The sequence below is a fragment of the Panulirus ornatus genome, chromosome 29 (genome assembly GCF_036320965.1).
Source record: "Panulirus ornatus isolate Po-2019 chromosome 29, ASM3632096v1, whole genome shotgun sequence".
In the NCBI taxonomy this organism is placed as follows: domain Eukaryota; kingdom Metazoa; phylum Arthropoda; class Malacostraca; order Decapoda; family Palinuridae; genus Panulirus; species Panulirus ornatus.
This window is the reverse complement of record NC_092252.1, coordinates 8419664-8441641: the sequence shown is the minus strand read 5'-3', so window position 1 is coordinate 8441641 and position 21978 is coordinate 8419664. Positions and strand designations below refer to the sequence as shown.

The following is a 21978-nucleotide window of genomic DNA, read 5'->3' as shown; positions in this document are numbered from 1 at the left end:
ATATTTTGGGCAGAACCCATGTAAATTGCTCTCTCACCTTTTCAGATATTAATGAAGTTAATGGAAATTTTAACATCTGATAACAGCAACTGTTTACTTTCCCATGGTTGCCTTGAATATTCAGGTAACATACTGAGTGTAAAGATTGACTTGCTGTGAAGAAACACCAAAATGTAATGTAAAAGAAAAGAATTACTGAGTACAAGGGTGAGATGAAGAGATAAGTGCATCAATAGTGGGATTTACTAAAGTGTGTCAGAATCTTGAACTGGGAAAGTTTTGCATGAGTGAACTTACTATGAAAAATGGAAAGGATTATAGCACTGCTTCTTATAGATATTTAAACCGTCCACTGGTTATATTTCTTCTGATGGACACCCAAAGATATAACAAATAACTGAAAAAGAAAATGTCTTGGGAATGACTGTCCTCATGTGCACTGGAGGAGCTCTATATGTGAGAATGAAATGTGAAAGGAGACTCTGGTGATGCATGTAGGATCAACACAAAGGGTCAGTGCCCCCAGTTATGCAACACTAATTCTCCAAAAGTTGCATATCTATGTGCAGTAACTTAATTTAGGTTTAAAGGAGACATAGGGTGAAGATATTGAACAGCATAAGAATGAGCGTATGATGCGTTAAAACACAGCAAATCTATGTTGCAAGTAGAATACCTACCGGCTTCACAGAAAAAACTATGAGAAATCTACATTGATATCATCCACTGCAGAATGGCATCCTCTAGGCAAGCAGTGTGGCCAATGTAGAGCATTACCATGATGGTGGGCACCTATGCATCAAGTACACAGAACTCTGCCAGTTGCTCTTCTCATGGAAGAGCATAACTGTACAAAAGTACATGCAATAGAGTGACTGAACATAACTGGTATAAATAAAGGCAATGATAACACTTCTTTCTGTTCCTGTAAAATAGCTTCATTAAACACTGCAGCCAAATGATACAAAATATAACACCTTTTCGAATTCTACAAGCCACAGTCACTCGGATAAAACATTTGAAGGTAATGAGTACTTACAGTAGGATATGGAAACTCGATCTTTATATAAGTGTCAACATCATTGGGATTCTGCACATTGAAGTTTATACCTCGAACAATGCAAACTTCACAGTCTGAATCATTTAGATCTGTGTTGCACCTGAAAAGAAAATTATAGAACTAAATAAAACAAGAAAGAAAATTTTTTTCCTGATAAGAGAATGTTCATTGTAAGATCAAACACACACATCTGTTCTTGCCCCTAAAGCGGAAATGGTAAACATGTACAGAAAAAAGAAAATACATACAGAACTGCTCGAAGGCACACAAATTACACTACACTGACAACTATTACACACACAATTTGTCTGAGTATATGAAAAAATTTTCTTCATACTGTATCGCCATATCTAGCTTTAGTGAGATAGCATTAAGAACAAGAAAAAAGGATCACATCTGCTCACATCCATTCTCTAGCTATCATGTGTAACGTACTCAAACCCCAGCACCCTATCTACAACCATGCCCAACAGACCTTTAAGTGGTTTACGCCATGCACATCATATGCCCTGGTCTAGTCCACTGACAGCATGTCGACCCCAGTTTACAAAATTGTTCCAATTCAGTCTATCCTTTGTATGCGTTTCAATCTTTTGTATGTTCAGGCCTTGATTGCTTATAATCTTTTTCACTCCATGCTTCAATTCAAGTTGGTTTCCTTGTTCTCTCCACTTCTAACACAAGTATCCTCTTTGTCAACCTTTCCTCACTCATTCTCTCCATATGTCCAAACCATTTCAGCACACCCTCTTCAGCTTCCTCAACCACTAAAAAGAGTAACAAAATGAAAAAACTGCATCTGCTTAAACTCATGTTATCAGCTTATATTTTGAATGGGATAAGATACATACATAACAAATAATATACAAATGAATAAGAAAAAAAGTGTGAAACTTACTGAATAATACTAAATGATCTATTTTCATAGTGGAAACGAGGTGGAGTATCTCCTCTCTTGAAAGCTGCTCGAATTGCATCTAGATCCTTTTTTGTATGAAGGATCAACTGTTCAAAGCGATTTGCACTTGCAACATCTCCAGTTGCCTTAAAGTGTTCACGGGTTTGAGCACACATCTGCCGGGGTAACAAAAAATTTCAGCTTTGCAAAAATTCTAGAGTGGTTAGTGTTCCTGACCATGACACATTCATGAGCTGTCTAGGTTCGAGCGCAAAGGCTCAAATCCTGGTTACAGCAGTCGGTCCATAACCCACCTGTTCATCCACCCCTAGGAATTGGTTGAGAAAATGGGTATCTGGCTCAGACTACAGTAAATATACATATATAGTGTTAATGGGATGGCCTTGATTAGGGCCTCAACTACCTGTGCCATATCAGCTTTAAAAAAGAAAGAAAAAAATTAGAAAATCATGCTTCTTGATTAAGGGGACTACAGAAACTTTTTAGACGATCCTCTTTTCTTTTCTTCCCATTCTGCAACATGAAAATGTGTTTGTCAAACATAATTAACCACATAATCTTATCACCTTCAGATCATGTATCATTTCTCACTCTAAACTTTTCAAAACATGGATTACCAAGCTCAAAGCACAAGTCAAACAAAGGTACTAGTATGAAGACTACACTACAATCACTAACTGGGTTCACACTATAATGTTGCAACAGGCAACCCCCCACCACAACCCATCCCCACACACACACTTCTATGACATCCTTACATTACAAATGAAACAGCTACATCTACTATTTTTTCACCCCTCAATCTACTATGGTCTGGGGTCTTCCTTTCCAGAACCACCCACAAAGATGACTCCATTTCTGGAGTGTAAGCTAAAGGTCCAACGTGATACATATGGCTCTCATGAGACTCTAGCCATACCTGTAAAGTTTAAGATGTTGGGACTCTAGGTAGATTTGTAGAGGGTGCCTCTTCCCACTCTCATTCCAGGGAGGAGGCACCTTTTATCGGAATCCATAGGTGCCTGATGTCACAAATAATCATAAATAACACTAAAAAAACACTGAGTTCCCTATATAACATGATAAGGGTAGTAAGGCCAATAGTATTGGAACAATTTGCCAACTTTGTAGCTGGTCGCCAATCAAGTCACTCCCAAAATCACAAACATCAACACAAGAGCCATATACAAACTAAATGCCCTCAGAAGCATTACTGGTAGTAGCTTTTGACAAGAACAAGAATCTCGTAAGTGTCCTCTACAAATGCTATGTCTGCTTAACCTTAAACTATGCCTCACATACCTGGAATCTACATTGTTAGAGGCAAATATAACAAAACTACAAACTGCATAAAACAGAGCATTCACAATAATCCTTAGCTGCCTTGCAAATACGAACACTCAACACCTACAAAATAATACAAAGATAAATCCAATAAAATCTCACCTTAATATACCCATCCAAACCGATGCATAAACAATCATCAGCCCCATGTAGAAACAAAAAACTTATTCCAACTGCACACTTCAGGAACTTATAGATACAACCTTCATAAACAAATATTCCTACCTCACACTTCAGGAAGCAATACTTACAGATCCCACCTCCACAAGCAAATGTGATGAAAAAAGGCAATAATCTGGCCCAATGAAGACTAAACAAATATACTCCTAAACCAGTCTCAATCATCACTCCTACACCCACCTGAAACCACTCCCCAGACATGTGAGGTATCATTTTTCATAAGCATTCTAGACATTATCCTTGGTTTGAGATGCTACATGTATTGTTGGCCACATTATCTTTCTGAATCTGAATTAACTTTAAGGACCAAGCTCGAGACTTTGAAGAGATCTGAAACTTGAATGACCTAGGCAAGCAGCTTAGGAGGGAAGATTTGGGGAACTACAAACTATGATGTATGATACATTAAAAAGAACCTCTGTACTACTCTGTGAAAACCATATCTTGGCTGACAGAGGATGAAAACATGAACAGAGCAAGAAATGAGAAATCTGTAAATATAAAAATGGTGGATTTATGTTGTATCCCAAAATATTGTCAACCTCAATATATTTCATTAATTCAATATCATTTCACTTTTATTTTTTCCAACCATAAGTATGTATCATTGCATGCAGGATTAAGTTCCTTACTTTGCACACACCTTAATCTGAGCAATAAGATCCTCTTCAAGTTTGGTGTATGTAATAGCAACATCACCACTGGTGTTAGCTGGGGCAACAACACAGTCATCTGCACTTACAAGCTCAAAGTCTATGTTTGTTTCAGGTACCTGCTCTTGTGGAGGGATAGGTACCTATAGCAAGATAAAACACCACCATTAGACAGTGATAGAGTTAGAAAAAGAACAGCAAATATACGACTACTTTCTTATTCTATATATATATATATATATATACACAAATTATCAAAACATAACACTGACACTTTACCAGATTCCACCTGCATAAGGTTACACAACAACTGGAGTTACCTTCATCAAGGTTATATATTATGATTAGCTAATTTTTCAACAATCAAAAATCATACATGAAGGAGCCATTAAAATCATCTGATAATACCTATATCAGCGTATCTATCAATCTATATCTCTGACGCACGTTCCCTTTGGGAGCTCCCTCAAGGGGGTAGCCACAGCAAAAGTCTCCATAGCTGATGAACTTGTTTGCTGCTCCTTAGCCTTTTAGTGCCTCATCCTTAACATGCTACTGGCAGAGGGCAAATCTAGCACAATGTTGACAAAGGATCCTACCTAAAGTTCCTACAGGCTACTTTTATGTAATGCTATGACCCTCTGCTTTTACATAATGCTCACACCTAAATGTTCCAACTAACCTCTTCTACCTATTGCTCCTGTCTAATGTTCCTACCTACTACTTCTATCGACTGCTCCCAACATTATGTCAAAGGGTAGAACTAACACGAATTCCTTACAACAGGAAAATCTTGAGTTACAAAGAATGAGTTGTGCAAGTTTAATGTTATCAAGTGCTGTGTGACAAGGAGAGATTGTTATGTGTGTGGACAGAATGCCACCAGTCCATGCATGGGTGAGGCAGAAAGAGAAGACAGCTACCTGGGTCATAGGAGTGCAACATGACAACCACTGATATGCTGGTTGACTATGCAGCTGTCACTATCCTTCCTGATACCTAAGTGGGCAGTACCGGTAATATACCTCCCTGGTTGGCAGCTGCCTACCAACTGCTATCCACATACTAGTGTAAGAAACATCTAAATCTTCTAAAAACCTTACTCTGAAATAAATAAACAGATGGTTACACTTTTGAATAATGTACACCACTTACAGCATCTACATATTGTACTCACAGTGTTCATGTCAACAGGCAGTCCACTTCGAGTGACTTCAATGAGTTGGTCAAAACCTTTGCTCATTCGCAGGTATTCCTTGGCTTGTTCAATCTCTCCACGCTTCTTGGCTTCAAGAGCTGCTTGCCTAAACTGCCCTTGTCTTTTGGTAAGGAATGCCAGTTGTTTTTCCACTCTTGACTGAGGAGCCTGTCTCACTAAGAAAAAAAAGAAAAAAAGAAAAAAATATCTATTAAAACCCATGTGAGTACACTCATGGAAATGTAAGTAATGTTTAAAGTCTATTCAGCAATGCTTAATATTCACACATTTGTCTTGCAATACAACTATTTCTTACCTGATCTTTACTGATGCTCATTACTTACTGGTACTTCTACTTTTTCACTAACTTACAAATCAAAGAATGATTTTGTATGCTAAGTATTTGTTACTGAAAAAGATGTTTCTGTCTGAAAATTTTTCATACTTGAGATTAACAACTGTAAGAACACTAGCATAAGGATCAGTAAAGATATAAGGCAAAGTATCAATGAAACTCTTTCTAGATCAAAAAAACAAACTAATTCAGTTATCAATCTGTAATGTATAAGGAAGTGATTTTACACTCATGATGCCCGATCCCTTGGACCTTCTCTATTACCAAGCAACTTTTTAAACTTCTCTAAGATGTCTGCATTTATGATTCCATCACTGTTTTTTCAATCTATTCACCAAGCTTATACTAAAAAATTACCTCTTTTTATCTTTATAACAAGTTCCTTAATTTCAAAGTACTTTTATCTTTTTTAATAAGTTTCTTTCTTAACGTCATGCTGTTCTCTGGTCATTCTATCCCTACATCTTTTGAAGAAATGTTCAATATCTACATCACAATCTACTTTAAAGACTTAAAATTATGATCATGTCACCCCACAACTCTTCTATTCCATGATGGGCTAATCTAATGCGTCTGGCCTTTCCCGATAACTCATCTCTTTTAATGTTGGTATCATCTTTGATGTTCTCTTCTGGACTTTCTCTATTAGCTCTTTGTGCTTCTTTAGGTGTGGTGACAAAACCTAAGAAACATATGCTACTTTTGGCCTTATCTAGGATGTGATACAGCTTGCTGAGCAATTCCTTATCCATGAGCTTGAATGCAATTCTAACATTTGCTAGTAAACAGTTGGTCTTCTTAACAATTCTCCTAAGGTGGAACTCTGGAGAGAGGTTAGGGATCATGTTAAAGTGCTTTTTTTGTTGAGTAGGTGTTTCATAGCAAGGTGAAGAGTATTCTCCTTTTGAATACTTGTCAAAGTTCTGCATCTAATGCTTTATTCATATACAATGAAATCAGTATGATAAGGGACAAAGGTTTGGGAAGGTTGGAGCTGTCTAGTAAGTGTTATATCAGTATGGTGTGGACGGGTATGTCAAGGTTGATTCTTTTAAACCTAAAACTGTGACATATATATTTGTCAGTACATGATCATCTGCAACAAACATCATCTGAGATGAGATTTCTAAGCCACCATTAATATTAGGTGCCATGTGTAGCATTCAGAAACTTCAGCACTCCACCATGGAAAAACAAAGGTACATTAAGGATCTATCTTTTTCATCAGGGACACTGGATATGAGGGTAATGAGGCAGTAAAAAGAGGGTTAAGTTGGGGGGTTTGCCATGATTTATGAAAGTATTAAGTATGCCAGGTTCCAAATGTCAATGTCTGGATGTTCTGTGGTGGAGCCAAGGATGATTCTACATTAGTGTAAGGAGTTACAAAACTATGGGACGGCAAGGTACTCTAAGCAGAAGTCATGACCTTAGAAGTGTGAGTTTTTGACTGATATATGTAATTTCCTGTTATGTGTCAGTTATAGTAAAAAGTAAGTTTGAGGTCTGGTTGATGTGTGTTTTGAGTCTGAGGTTTAGTTGGTGTGTTTAAGTATGAGGTTTAGTGGGTGTGTTTTAAGTTGAGGTTTGGTTGGTGCGTGTTTTAAGGAGTGAGTTTTTGGTCACTATTTTGTCGTACTTTAGATTTATTGCTAATCTTTGTACAGTGTTTTATGAGAATGTCTGCACATTGCTTGAGTGTGGAAATAGTACTGTGTAGTGTAGGCATACCTTCACGTGTGGGTGAGTGAAGTATGAATGTTTATTAGGTACTTCTTAGTTTTTTGTTGTTTTGTTATACTGTATTGTGAAAGTTGTGCCAGCTTGTTTTCTGCTGTTTGGTGATAAAGCTACTTACTCTTCTTTAGAAGTAGCATTTACTGTCATTTTCTTTTTACAACACTGTGTTGTTTTATGAGGTTGTGAACCAGAAGGGATATCTCTGTTTAACTGCTTTCTGTGATCCTGGGAAAGCACATTTTTTGCTGTTTTTGTAAGACAATATTGAAATAGGATATGACATTGTCTAGTAATTGGAGTATAAAGAAAAGATTATTAGTTTTGAGTTCCTATAGTGTGGGACAGGTTAACAGTTTGTATGGTTACATTTTGTAAGTGTCATTATGTATGTGTCATGAGGCAACTATGGCATGTAATATAAAGGGGGTCTGAAGACAAGATGTGAATGGTGTTCTACGTGGTGCAGGCGTGTGAAACCAGAGTACAGAAGGTTATGTATGTGTAGTGGGTTTGGTGATGAGACTGAAGGGTTTGTTAGTGAACTGGCTTTGGTGGTTATCATAGCTATTGTGTATAATTGCTCAGGTTGTGTGAAACTACATGGGTCTTGGGACTGAAAGGTGAGCCTAGAGTAGCCCTTCACAGCAATCACGTATGGGTAAGGTTAAGTCCACATGACATACTGGTTGTTCATATATGTGTTCAGCTCGTTTAGTCACTTCAGACAAAAATATCTAGAAATCTATGTTTGAATTAGCTAAGAAATGACAAGCAGGGCTTCACTGTACATACACAAACATATATTCATGCATAATGTTGTACAGCACTTACATTTCCATTCCATTAAAATAAGGTGGCCTGGAAGAATGTTAAGAGTTTAACTATCACATTAAAAAAGACTAATTCTTTAGTCATACTGTGAAAACATAATGCAGATATACTGCATCAGATGAGACCTAAACTAACCATTAGTTGGAGGAGCTGTTTTAGGATCAGTAGAAGCTGTCTGACCACCTGGTGCTTTTGGTTTTGGTGCTTCTTGTCTTTCTTTATCAACTTGGTTACTCTCTCCAATAGATGCAACAGCAGAAGGTACAGCAGAAGCAGGAGCAGCCTCTGGTTTACTACCACCAACAGGGATTGGAGGAAAACCTGAACATGATAAACACAAGGTCTGGTGAGATCTGTGCTGAAACAAAACTTTCCTGCATTCATCACTTACCAAATCTCCTCCCAATATATAGCACATACATATCTATCTCTGTTCCTAATATTCATGGAACAGATCAGATATCTCTTAACCATCCACTTTCCACTCTGTTACCAACATTTGTCCCCATAATCTTTACACTCTATTCTTTTCTTCCCAAAACATTTTTGTTTACTATGTTTATCAATACTATCCGCATCTCTCATTTGCCCTAAGTTTCAAAGCATGTACCTGTCTCATGACTGCTGGATACTTTCTCCTTAACACCTCCAAATCACTTGAATTCTTTGTTTGTAGATCAGCAAATACTAACCACACACCTCCCCTTTCTTTTCATCAGAAATAGAACTTCCTTGCCCATGTACATTTATTACCCTTACATCCACATTCAATAATCCACTATTCAAGTACTGCTTCAATACAAAACCTTCCCAGCTCTTCCACTCCCTGAGTTTTGAAGTATTCTCACCCTAAGCCATTCTTCACTCAGTCTCTCTTAGTATCTCTGGAAATGAGTCACTTTTCCAAGTTCATTTGGTTTCATCACTTACTTCACAAGTGTCATTTCCTTCTCCCCTTAAACAATCATCAACTTTTACTCTTGCCTCAAAAAGAAATGATCAAATATTCTCACTGTTGCTCCTCTAAGCACATTCACATCTAACAAAATCCATCAATTCCTGTTGAATCCCAACCATACTTACCGATGTGGATGTGGAGAGGGAACTAGAAACTAAGTGTGAATGAATGTGGCCTTTTTTTTGTTTGTTTTCCTAGCGCTACCTCGCTGAAGCAAGGGGTAGCGATGCTGTTTCCTATGGGGCAGTATGTTGCCAGGAATGGATGAGGGCAAGCAAGTATAGATATGTACAAATGCATATATGTATATTCCTTTGAGTCCACAGGGAAAATGAAACACGATAAGCTCCCAATTGCACTTTCGTGTAATAGTCACATCATCAGGGGAGACATAAAAAAGAAATATAACAGTCAGTTGATATACATCAAAGAGACAAAGCTAGGACACCATTTGGTAAACATGCGATTGTCCAATTGCATATATATATATTTATTTATTTTGCTTTGTCGCTGTCTCCCGCGTTTGCGAGGTAGCGCAAGGAAACAGACGAAAGAAATGGCCCAACCCACCCCCATACACATGTATATACATACATGTCCACACACGCACATATACATACCCATACATCTCAATGTATACATATATATATACACACAGACATGTACATATATACACATATACATAACTCATACTGTCTGCCCTTTATCCATTCCTGTTGCCACCCCGCCACACATGAAATGCAAACCCCCCTTTCCCCCGCATGTGCGCGAGGTAGCGCTAGGAAAAGACAACAAAGGCCACATTCGATCACGTTCAGTCTCTAGCTGTCATGTATAGTGTACCGAAACCACAGCTCCCTTTCCACATCCAGGCCCCACAAAACTTTCCATGGTTTACCCCAGACGCTTCACATGCCCTGGTTCAATCCATTGACAGCACGTCGACCCTGGTATACCACATCGTTCCAATTCACTCTATTCCTTGCATGCCTTTCACCCTCCTGCATGTTCAGGCCCCAATCACTCAAAATCTTTTTCACTCCATCTTTCCACCTCCAATTTGGTCTCCCACTTCTCCTTGTTTCCTCCACCTCTGACATATATATCCTCTTGGTCAATCTTTCCTCACTCATTCTCTCCATGTGATCAAACCATTTCACATATACATGCACATATACATATCAACATACACACATACATATACAAAAGCACAGACATATACATATATACATATGTACTTATTCATACTTGCCTGCCTTCATCCATTCCTGACACCATCCCGCCCCACAGGAAAAAGCATCACTACCCCTGGATTCAGTGAGGTAGTGCCAGGAAAACAGACAAAGCAGGCCACACTCGTTCAACTCAGTCTCTGGCTGTCATGTGTAATGCACTAAAACCAGCTCCCTACCCACATCCAGGCCCTACAGACCTTTCCATGGTATACCCCAGATGTTTCACATGCCCTATACCATGACTTGTGACAGGGTGATCCAACGCAAGTTGAATAATTGTAAGTTGAGCAAATAAATTCCAAATTATAACAGGGTTATGTTACTGACGAAATTCTTCTGTATCTAACCCTTACAGCCTTGGCTGCTGATCCAATTTATAGTAAAGGATGGCTGTGGCAATTAAACACAAGTGTACCATAAACAGCTATCTTACCAGGTGGTGTAGGAAGTTCATCAAAGTCTACAGGCTTTCCAGCTTTGTGTTTCTTGATAGCATCTTGGTACTGTTTCATAATACGTTGGTTCATGCGTTCTTTACGTGAGTTCTCTTCTCTCTAGAAATAGAAATAGTAACAATAAAACTACATAATAATCAAATTTATTGTTTAAGATATTTACAACAGTTATTGCTGGGGATAGGGGATAAAGAATTCTTCCCACGTATTCCCCGCGTGTCGTAGAAGGTGACTAAAAGGAGAGGGAGTGGGGGGCTGGAAATCCTCCCCTCTCAATTTTCAATTTTCCAAAAGAAGGAACAGAGAAGGGGCCAAGTGAGGATATTCCCTCTAAGGCTCAGTCCTCTGTTCTTAATACTACCTCCCTAATGCGGGAAATGGCGAATACATATGAAAAAAAATCACAACAGTTAAGCAAGATCATTAAGCATAATGTTTTCTAACTGAATTAATAAAAAACTATCCATTCACATTTCAAAGTTTCCTCCCAAAAAACCATTATAGTTTTTACAACGAACAGGTGGCTTCCTAAACCTAATGCAATTCCACCAAATATCCTTACATATATATATATATATATATATATATATATATATATATATATATATATATATATATATATATATGTGGTGTGAGGTGGTTTGATCGAGTAAGTAATAATAGGGTAAGAAGGATGTGTGGTAATAAAAAGAGTGTGGTTGAGAAAGCAGAAGAGGGTGTTTTGAAATGGTTTGGTCACATGGAGAGAATGAGTGGGGAAAGATTGACAAAGAGGATATATGTGTCAGAGGTGGAGGGAACGAGAAGTGGGAGACCAAATTGGAGGTGGAAAGATGGAGTGAAAAAGATTTTGAGTGATCGGGGCCTGAACATGCAGGAGGGTGAAAGGCATGCAAGGAATAGAGTGAATTGGAACGATGTGGTATACCTGGGTCGACGTGCTGTCAATGGATTGAACCAGGGCATGTGAAGCATCTGGGGTAATCATGGAAAGTTGTGTGGGGCCTGGATGTGGAAAGGGAGCTGTGGTTTTGGTGCATTATTAAATGACAGCTAGAGACTGAGTGTGAACGAATGGGGCCATTGTTGTCTTTCCTAGTGCTACCTCGCACACATGAGGGGGGAGGAGGTTGTTATTTCATGTGTGGCGGGGGGGCGATGGGAATGAATAAAGGTAGACAGTATGAATTATGTACATGTGTACATATGTATATGTCTGTGTGTGTATATATATGTATACGTTGAGATGTATAGGTATGTATATTTGCATGTGTGGACGTGTATGTATATATGTGTGTATATGGGTGGGTTGGGCCATTCTTTCGTCTGTTTCCTTGCGCTACCTCGCAAACGCGGGAGACAGCGACAAAGCAAAATAAATAAAATAAATATATATATATGACTCCTGTATAACACATTGCTCCAATTCACTCCATCCCTTGCTTGCCTTATTCTCTCCTGCATGTTCAAGCCCTGAGCAATCAAAATCTTATCTATCTCGTCCTTCCATCTCCAAAATAGTCTCCCACTTTTCCTTGTTCCCTCCACTTCTGACACGTATATCCTTTGTTAACCCCTCCTCACTCATTCTCTTCATATGTAAAAGCCATTTCAGCACACTCTCTTCAGCTCTCTCAGCTATACTCTTCTCATTACTACACCTCTTCCTTACCTAATCATTACTTGCTTGATCAAATCACCTCATCACATAATGTCCTCAAACATTTCATTCCCAACAAGTCCACTGTCCTCCGCACAGCCTCATGTCTTGCATCCACACACTGTTGGGACTGCTACATCTTCACACACATATTTTTTCCTTCCCAGATAATGACTTCTCTTTCCACACATTCCTCAATGATTCATGAACCGTCACTGCCTCAACCACACTACGTCACTTCTGCTTCTAAGATTCCAATCTCTGCAATGTTCACTAACATGTATCTAAAACACTTTTACCATTCAAACTCCTAAACTAAAATGTCCCTAAACCTAATAACCTTGCTTTTATTCATGTTTTCTCTCAATTTCCTCCTTTCACACACACTCCCAACCTCAGACACCAACTTCTGCAGTTCTTCACTCAAATCTGCCATCAGTGCTGTGTCATCAACAAACAAATTTCTCACTTCCCAGGCACCCCCCTCACTCTCTATAAACTGAATACTAGCCCCTCTTTCCACGAAGATTGCATTTCCTTGCTTACCATCCCCATCCATGAACAAATTAAACAGCCACGTTGATATCGTACACCACTGCAGTACATAGACATATGTATATACTGTTCACTGGTCAGTCAATACTGAGATGCCAAGAGGCCTTCACAAAATCTGCATCTTCCTGTTGTCTTAATCTGTCAAGCTGTGACTCTCACAAGATAACTGATGGTTGTGATGAAAACTCTTAGAAGTCATATTTGTCTGAGACAATGACACTTAAAAAAAAAAAAAAAAAAAAAAAAAAAAAAAAAAAAAAAAAAAAATCACACGTCACCTTATATGCCTGACAGTACTCCTGGAGTACCTTATGCCTAGAAGCTTACTAACATAAGTTAAAGGGATTTAGAATACCCCACACAAAATTTACAGGGGATATCAAGACTGCTACAGAGATGGTTATCATTTTCCGATCCATTAAAACTTTCATATCTGAGACCCCTTCTCCTGACCCTTATAGAAAGAGAACATTAAGTACCATGTACAAAATCAATAAAATCTAAAATATCTCACCTTGGCCTTATCATACTGCTCAGCATACTTAGTTAGTCGTTGCTCAAGAGCTTCTAACACTGAGGATGGAGATGGTGGTCCCCCAGGTGCAGTGTTGGCATTTCCTTCTATACCAGTTGATTCCAATGAAGTTCCACTTGGGGGTGAAGGTAATGTGGACTCTGTCAATAACAAGCAAAGAAGATTTGAAGTGTAATTCTATCCATGTTTTCATAGTATAAGCAGCTAAAAGATATAAGGAGGAAATACAGCTTAAATTTACATGGACAATAACACCACCAAAAAACTGGGGACCCTTTTCAAGCCTTGTATAATTCTTTCTGAAGCAGCCAGTCAAGCTTTAAAGATATCAGTCTAAAGCAATCTGCCTCATCAACTTGTACCCTCTTGCCACTTAAATGAAACCTTGTCTGTTTGACACAATGCTAGTTTTTTATCACTCTGAAGATATAATTAGAGAGAGAGCAAGAGATTCTGGTTTTGCTACATATATCCCATATACAGAGACTAGATATGTAGAAATAAGACTGCTGCTCCTCTGCACCTGATGCTTCACACAAAGGGGGGGATGATTCTGATCGAGAGTTGAATGCTTGTATGCCATCTTCAGATGAGGACACTCTGCATCTGAGGGTTACGGTATGTCAAAGATGTTGTGACAGCAGTAACAACTCTGGTTGATATTATGAGAGCAATAACAACTCAATGACTGGTTGATATTATATGTACTTCTTTCACAACATAGTCAAACCATGGAATTCTCTTACTTTTCAAATTTTTCCGGACAACTACAATTTGTCATCCACACTCTCATTTGCAGATATGTTAAAGATAGAAACCACATAAAGTAGTGCACTCAGAACAATCCTCAACTGCTAACAACCACAAACATTAAAACTCTTGCATAAAGAGGCAAAACACCTTCCAATATCATCCCACTTCAATATGCTTGGTATATATACATATACATACAGTGTCTGCAGAGATCCAGTGACTACTGTTTAAAATCAGACTTTCATACATCACTTTCATACATCAGGTTTTAATTGAAGAACAAATCGTATTACTTGCTTACGGTGGAGATATCATATGCCTGGCAGCATGATACAGTCCAAAAAGTCACATGACATGAACTGCTGCCTCAGTTACCCTATGGCAGAGAGTGGAGGAATGCAACTTTTGTTCTTTGTCCTTGTAATTACTAATAACTGGTTAAATCTGTTTCAGGTGATATATATACATGTGTAACACATACATATATGGGTGAATCGTCTGTGGTAAAACATGGGATAGTCTGTAGGACCTAGCAGTGGATAGGGAGCTGCAGTTTTAGTGCATTACATATGACGGCTAGATGCGAATGGATGAGGCCTTTCTTCATCTGTTCCTAGCGCTACCTCACAAAGGCAGGAAACGGCAATCAAGTATGAAAATCATATTCATTTTATTTATTCATTATACTTGATTGCCGTTTCCCATGTCAGCAAGGTAGCACCAGGGAACAGATGAGGAATGACCCATCCACTCATATACATACAATAATAACTACACGCTAATTATTTATTCATATCTATAATAAATATACACTAATACATGTACATATACATAGCAACATATACACATATACATACACAGACATATACCTATATACCCATGTGCACATTCATATTCACCTTCCTCCATCCATTTCCGTTGCCACCCCGCCCCACAGGAAACAGTATCACCACATCCTGCGTCAATGAGGTATTGCCAGGGAAAACAGAGCAAAGAAAGGCCACATTCGTTCACACTGTCTCTAGCTGTCATGTGTAATGCACAGAAACCACAACTCCCTATCCACATCCAGGCCCCACACAACTTTCCATGGTTTACCCCAGACGCTTCACATGCCCTGATTTAATCCACTGACAGTATGTCAACCCCGGTATACCACATCGATCCAATTCACTCTGTTCCTTGCCCACCTTTCACCCTCCTGCATGTTCAGGCCCCGATCACACAAAATCTTTTTCACTCCATCTTTCCACCTCCAATTTGGTCTCCCACTTCTCCTCGTTCCCTCCACCTCCGACACATATATCCTCTTGGTCAATCTTTCCTCACTCATTCTCTCCATGTGCCCAAACCATTTCAAAACACCCTCTTCTGCTCTCTCAACCATGCTCTTTTTATTTCCACACATCTCTCTTACTCTTACATTACTTACTCGATCAAACCACCTCACACCACACATTGTCCTCAAACATCTCATTTCCAGCACATCCACCCTCCTGCGCACAACTCTATCCATAGCCCATGCCTCGCAACCATACAACATTGTTGGAACCCCTATTCCTTCAAACATACCCATTTTTGCTTTCCAAGATAATGTTCTCGACTTCCACACATTCTTCAAGGTTCCCAGGATTTTCGCCCCCTCCCCCACCCTATGATTCCCTTCCGCTTCCATGGTTCCTGGATGTGGAAAGGGAGCTGTGGTTTCGGGCATTATTGCATGACAGCTAGAGACTGAGTGTGAACGAGAGGGGCCTTTGTTGTCTTTTCCTAGTGCTACCTCGCACACATGAGGGGGGAGGGGGATGGTATTCCATGTGTGGCGAGGTGGCGATGGGAATGAATAAAGGCAGACAGTGTGAATTGTGTGCATGGGTATATATGTATGTGTCTGTGTGTGTATATATATGTGTACATTGAGATGTATAGGTATGTATATTTGCGTGTGTGGACGTGTATGTATATACATTGTGTATGGGGATGGGATGGGCCATTTCTTTCGTCTGTTTCCTTGCGCTACCTCACAAACGCGGGAGACAGCGACAAAGCAAAATAAATAAATAAATAATTTCTTTTATACAGAAACCTTTTAAGTGAGATAGTTAACTAGTAAGACAGGCTCAGTTGCAATGGCAGTCATAATGACTATATTCATTAACTTCTCTCAAGCATACTGAAGGCCTAACTGGATTTAATTGTTTCAATTACTTTTCCTACAGCTGAAGAAGGAATAACTTGTTAATTTAGTACACATTTCTCATCACCATCCTGAAACACCAAAGTAACAGATACTAATTTCCATATCTAAGGTATTTTCCCTATGATAATGATTGACTGAATAACCTGAACAGCAGAAAATCTACTACATGGACAACTTTTTCCGAAATCCAGAGTGACAAGCCATCTATCCCTGATGAAAGGAATATGAAATAGTATACCCAAGTTGTAGAAGTAGTAGTCAGGAACATTACCTATAAGTAGTCAGTATGACCATTAAGTAGGAGCCTCTGCAAACACTGTGCTAGAGCTGCTCTCTGCCAGTTGCCTGTTAAGGGTGAGGCACTAAAGGCTAAGAAGCAGCACTCGAATTCACTAGCTATGGAGACAACTGCCATGGCCACCCCCTTGAGGGAGTATCAGGAGAGAACATATGTCAGAGATTTAGATAGATAGAAAATGAAATAGTAAAGAGGAATACAATAATCTGTAGACTTGTCAAACACATATGCGAAGCCCACTGTTAGAGAAGCATCAATGTTTGACAACGGCAAATGTTACGACTTTAAGAAACAATAGAAGACATTCACAGCAACACATACTGCATTAGATATACTTGATTTACATTAAACATATGATCAACAGATTTCAATTCATAGCTCTAGACAGTGAGACTTCCATATGATGAATGCAAGCATGTATCACTTAAGAAAGCACCTAACAATATATATAAGTGAAACTTATGTCCTCATGCTACCAGTGAACTTATATTTGATGCTACAGTAATGTAAAGACTCACTATTTTCAGATGTTGCTTCAAGGGGAGCAGGTTCCAGAACAGGAGCACTCTCTTCTCGTTTTCTTTCCTGCAGATCATGTTGTAGGATAAGAGTACCTGGAGGTCCTGGCAAACTGGTCAAGTCTACAGCCTGACCACTTTCAGCAGCTCTGAGCATTGGCTCCATATGTTTCATTGTCCTCATGTACTGAATGGCTTGTTCTTTGTCGCCCTGTTTCTTGGACGCAAGTGCTGCTCTCTTATACTCGTTGTGAAGGCTACGGATTATACTAAGAGGGTCTGAGGAGGAAGAGGTTCGTTGGAGTGGTGGTCCACTTGATGTGGTGGTTTGTTGCACTGGTTTCCCAGATGAAGGGTTACTCTGCTGAACAGATGGCCCAAGAGGATGCTGTAATGGTGAAAAATTGTAATAATTTTGGGAATATTTTATGAATCTATAGATACGTATATGTACATTATACATACAAGAAACTACCAACTGTTACTCCAAACAACATATTATATCAAAACTTCTATCATCAAACTCACACATCTTCTTATACACATAAACAATAACTGCAGGTCATGAATGAGAGGAAATTAAGACAAAATAAACTTTAAGGTTAGTGTCAGAGGGTGGCACTTCTGAAAAAGGAGCTGTGGAGCTGTGTAACACAGCGAGTACAAGAAACTGAGTTCAAGGCTGATATAAATTGGAATGGAAATTCACTACAACTGGTGGGTGACAGTTATATGCTTAATGTACCAGGTAGTGAGAGGAGTGAAGTCTGATGAATGGGGTGCTTTTTCGAAGAGAGAATACTTCAGCACTTCTGATGCAGGAGATCAAACCTTGGTGCTAAGGGATCTGAATGCAAAAGAGGATGATGTACTGTACTTGGTTTAAAAAAAGATGCATATGTTAAGTGCACATGGGAGAGTGTGGGTGGGGCCACTGGACTGTGCTAATCATAGGCACGCAAAGGAAAAGTGTTTGAATTTGATCATGCTGAGAAAGGCAGCCACTGGAACGTCTGATGAAATTTCTTAGAGGAGGCAAGTATGAAAGTTTGCAATGATTTTAAAAGTAATCATTTCTTAGAGGAGTCAAGTATGAAAGTTTGAAACAATTTTAAAAGAAGAAATGAAGTATCAAAAAAGGGGTGAAAGTGAATGAGCTTGAAAAAAAGATCTCTCTTCACATATACCAGGAGAGACTAAATGAAAATTAGCACAGGATGAGAGTAAATGAAGCAAGGAGAGTGGGAGGGGTATTTGGGAAGCAGCATTTACATGTGTGAAGTGGAAGGTATGCATTGGGTGAGATGTGGGCATATGAGAAAAGTTAGTAAGAGGTGCAATGAGGAAGTTAAATTACTGATGAAAGATAAAATAATGGTTTATGGATGGTATCGGCAGGAAAGGAGAGTGAGTGACAGAGGTTTATGAGGTATCTGCAGGAAAGGAGTGACAGGGAGGTATATAAGAGTAAGAGGTACAAGGTAAACAGAAAGATGTGTGAGCTGAATAAATTGCCAAATGAAGAGATGGTGCAAGAGAATATCAATGAATTTTGGGGAATGTATGATTTTCTTTTTGGAAAAGATGTGAGTAGTGTGAGAAGTGAAAAAGAACAAATGGGAGCAACAGTGAGGGAAGCAGATGGAAACGTGGTAAGCAAAGAGGTGAGAGATGGAGTGAATATTTTTGAGGACTGTTGAATGTGCTCAATGATGGTGGTGGATGTATTGTGTTTGGAGGAATGTGGAGTATGTGGAAAGAGAGGTCACTGTCTATGAAAGAAAAGGCGGGTGTGTTTGATGGTACAGTAGTCCTGATAATTTTGTATGGATGTGGTGTATAAAATCTTGATAAAGAAAAGTGAATAGGGTGACTGTGTTGCAAATTAAATGAGGATAATTTGTTGGAGGAGAGTTGACTGTGTAAGAATGACTGGACAAGAGAGAGGTTTGGTAGTAAGATGAGTATGACTGAGAAAATTGAGAAAGGTGTGCAGAAGTGGTTTGGAAATACAGAAAGAATCAGTGATGAATGGCTAACTAAGAGTGTATGTGTGTCAGAAGTGGAGGGAACAAGGAGAAAGGGGAAACTAAGAACTAGATGGATGGGTATAGGGAAATATGCTTTCAGTGATCAGGGCCTGAACATACAGGAGAGTATGAAGTGTGCAAAGTTCAGAGCAAACGAACAATTTGGTAAGCAGGGGATGATGTGCTGTCAATGAGCTTAACCAAGGAATATAAAGCAGTCGAGGAAACCAAAGAAAGGTTTGTGAGGTTTGGCTGTGTATATGGGGCTCTGGTTTTGGTGCAATACATATGATAGCTACTGTGTGAATATCACCAAATGAGGCTGTCCTTCATCTGTTCCTGGTCCTACTTTAATGGGTGGGGGAATCAGGGATTGAATCCTTTACCAGAAATAGGGGCAGAGACATTTCTTTACATGACATGGAAAGAAAGCAGAAAAATATCTAAAAAGCAGTAAGAGTCTGGTTCTTAAGGAATGGCTATGGAATCAAAAGTACACTATACAGGCAAATATTCATTTGAGATTGCAGTATGCCTCCCTCCATATATAACCTTAATATCTTTGTGCCAATGCTTATGAAGATCAATTTATGAATGTATCAGCCAACAAGGTTCATCAACAGAAAGGATTAACAAATAAAATCTATATTTTTGGTTTCTTTTGAGTTTCTAGAGAGAGCTAATAATGGTAATCACAAACATTCTTAAGCCATATTTCATGAACAAAGAATGAAATATGGCCAACTAATGACAGACACAACTTTTCAATATTTTCTGTAAGCTTTGTTCCCTGCACAAGTCAAATACGGTTAAATCTCAAATTGGATATATACAGTAGGGGCAAAGAAACACCTTTCTGAGACTAACTTCATGAACAGTGGTTGCAATGATGGAATAAAAAAATTATTTTAGTGACAAAAGAAATGTCTTAAATTACAAATCTGTGCACCTTGGTTTTGAAAAAGGTATTTTTTTGTTTCATCTGTGCTAAGTGAAACTAAGAAACAGCAGTCCAAAATATATGTTCTTTTGGGTGTCTAAACTCTGATGTATATAAAAACTTTCAAATACCATAAAGAAAAGCTTGAGTTTACTGAACATGTCCATCCATTTTCAAGCCAGATGGCCCCAAAGCAAAATACTAGTAAAGGTACAAAAACCAGATTACTGGGAAAGAGAAGATGGAAGAAGAATCAGCAAAAGCCACAGGTCTCCCTCCACAGGAAAGACACGCAACAAAGAAAAGAATGAAAAAGTCAGGTGACAGTAAGTTGTCTGAGGAAATTATTCAATTAGATCACACAGTGTTGAAATGGACTGGGAAGAATAAATGTATGTACATAAGAGAAGGGAGTTGAAATATTTTAAGGAAAGAATAAAAGACTGGGTTACAGGAAGTGATGAAGGGACATATAATGGAACAAGGTGTAAGAAAAATGAGTAATAATGTACAATAAATGTCATGCTTAGAGGTGGTTCCATATGGGCCATTCAGAACTTGAGTATTGGCAAAGTATATTAAGAAAATAGATGAACTTATTTTCTCCCACTACAAAAAATGATCTCACTTGTTTCCCTGGGTCTGATCTTTGTGCTGCCTGAGGTGCAGGTTTGTCATCTCCATGAAAAACTACATCATGAGATATAGTAGTATGAGGAATAGAAGGGCTCCTGGTATGAGGGGGAACTGGTGGAGGAGATTGGTCTTCTGAGGGTGTTAAGACAGCTGGGGAAGAGGTGGATGATGTGTCAGATGATCCCCCTGTATTGCCACCACTTGCTCTGACTACAATATGGGGAGGAATTTCATCTTCGTTAATAGGCCTGCCAGCCTTGACAGTCTTCTGCATTTGCGTCAAAGTTTTAAGGCCACGACTGAATCTGAAAACATACAACAAAACTCAGTATCTGTTATATCTCAACTTGTTTTATATAGTAGTGACTGATCTAAAAGCATGAGGAGGATTGGAATGTAAAAGATGAGTTTCTATTAACTACAGATTGAAAGTTACAAACTGTTGTTCTGCAAAAACCTCCCATATAGAGAAAAATGGGATGTAAACAACAATGTGGAATATCAAGTCCTAAATGTATTTCGATAAGATTTTCATCATATTAGTACTTTAGGGATTAACAATGATAAATAGAAATGAAATCTAATAAATTTCTAGCTTAATTTCTGAGGTCAGAGAGGTTCTCTTCTGTTTGTCTGCCATATTAACAAACAAAAACATTGTAAGTTGCAGTAAAATAACAACAGCAGGTATAAACCAATCACAAAAGTAGCACAGATACGCACACAATGGTAGTAACTGTGAGACTAACCCGCTGGTGAGAATGTGGTGTGTTCCACCCACGACCCTCACTTACTCCACCTGCCAACGCTCACTACGTTTTGGCACACTTTCTATCACAGATCTATATCATGGCAAATTTTGACCACATAAAAAGAGGGACAGGAAGTAGATTTCTTGCGGAATAGTAAAATTGCATACTGTGAT

At 38.7% G+C, this 21978-nt stretch overlaps 1 protein-coding gene across 5 annotated transcripts in view; it reads right to left on the bottom strand.

The window, feature by feature from the left end:
- l(2)gd1 (lethal (2) giant discs 1) overlaps nt 1-21978 on the bottom strand; it is a 206530-nt gene that overhangs the window by 5033 nt on the left and 179519 nt on the right. For all 5 annotated transcript variants that reach the window (XM_071679117.1, XM_071679114.1, XM_071679116.1 and 2 more), the window contains 9 exons: nt 21046-21358; nt 17448-17835; nt 13658-13818; nt 10907-11027; nt 8416-8601; nt 5334-5530; nt 4147-4299; nt 1959-2134; nt 1040-1160 (listed from right to left, as the gene is read on the bottom strand). In XM_071679117.1, the coding sequence (XP_071535218.1) occupies nt 1040-1160; nt 1959-2134; nt 4147-4299; nt 5334-5530; nt 8416-8601; nt 10907-11027; nt 13658-13818; nt 17448-17835; nt 21046-21358 (1816 nt within the window). The remainder of the gene's footprint in view (nt 1-1039; nt 1161-1958; nt 2135-4146; nt 4300-5333; nt 5531-8415; nt 8602-10906; nt 11028-13657; nt 13819-17447; nt 17836-21045; nt 21359-21978) is intronic.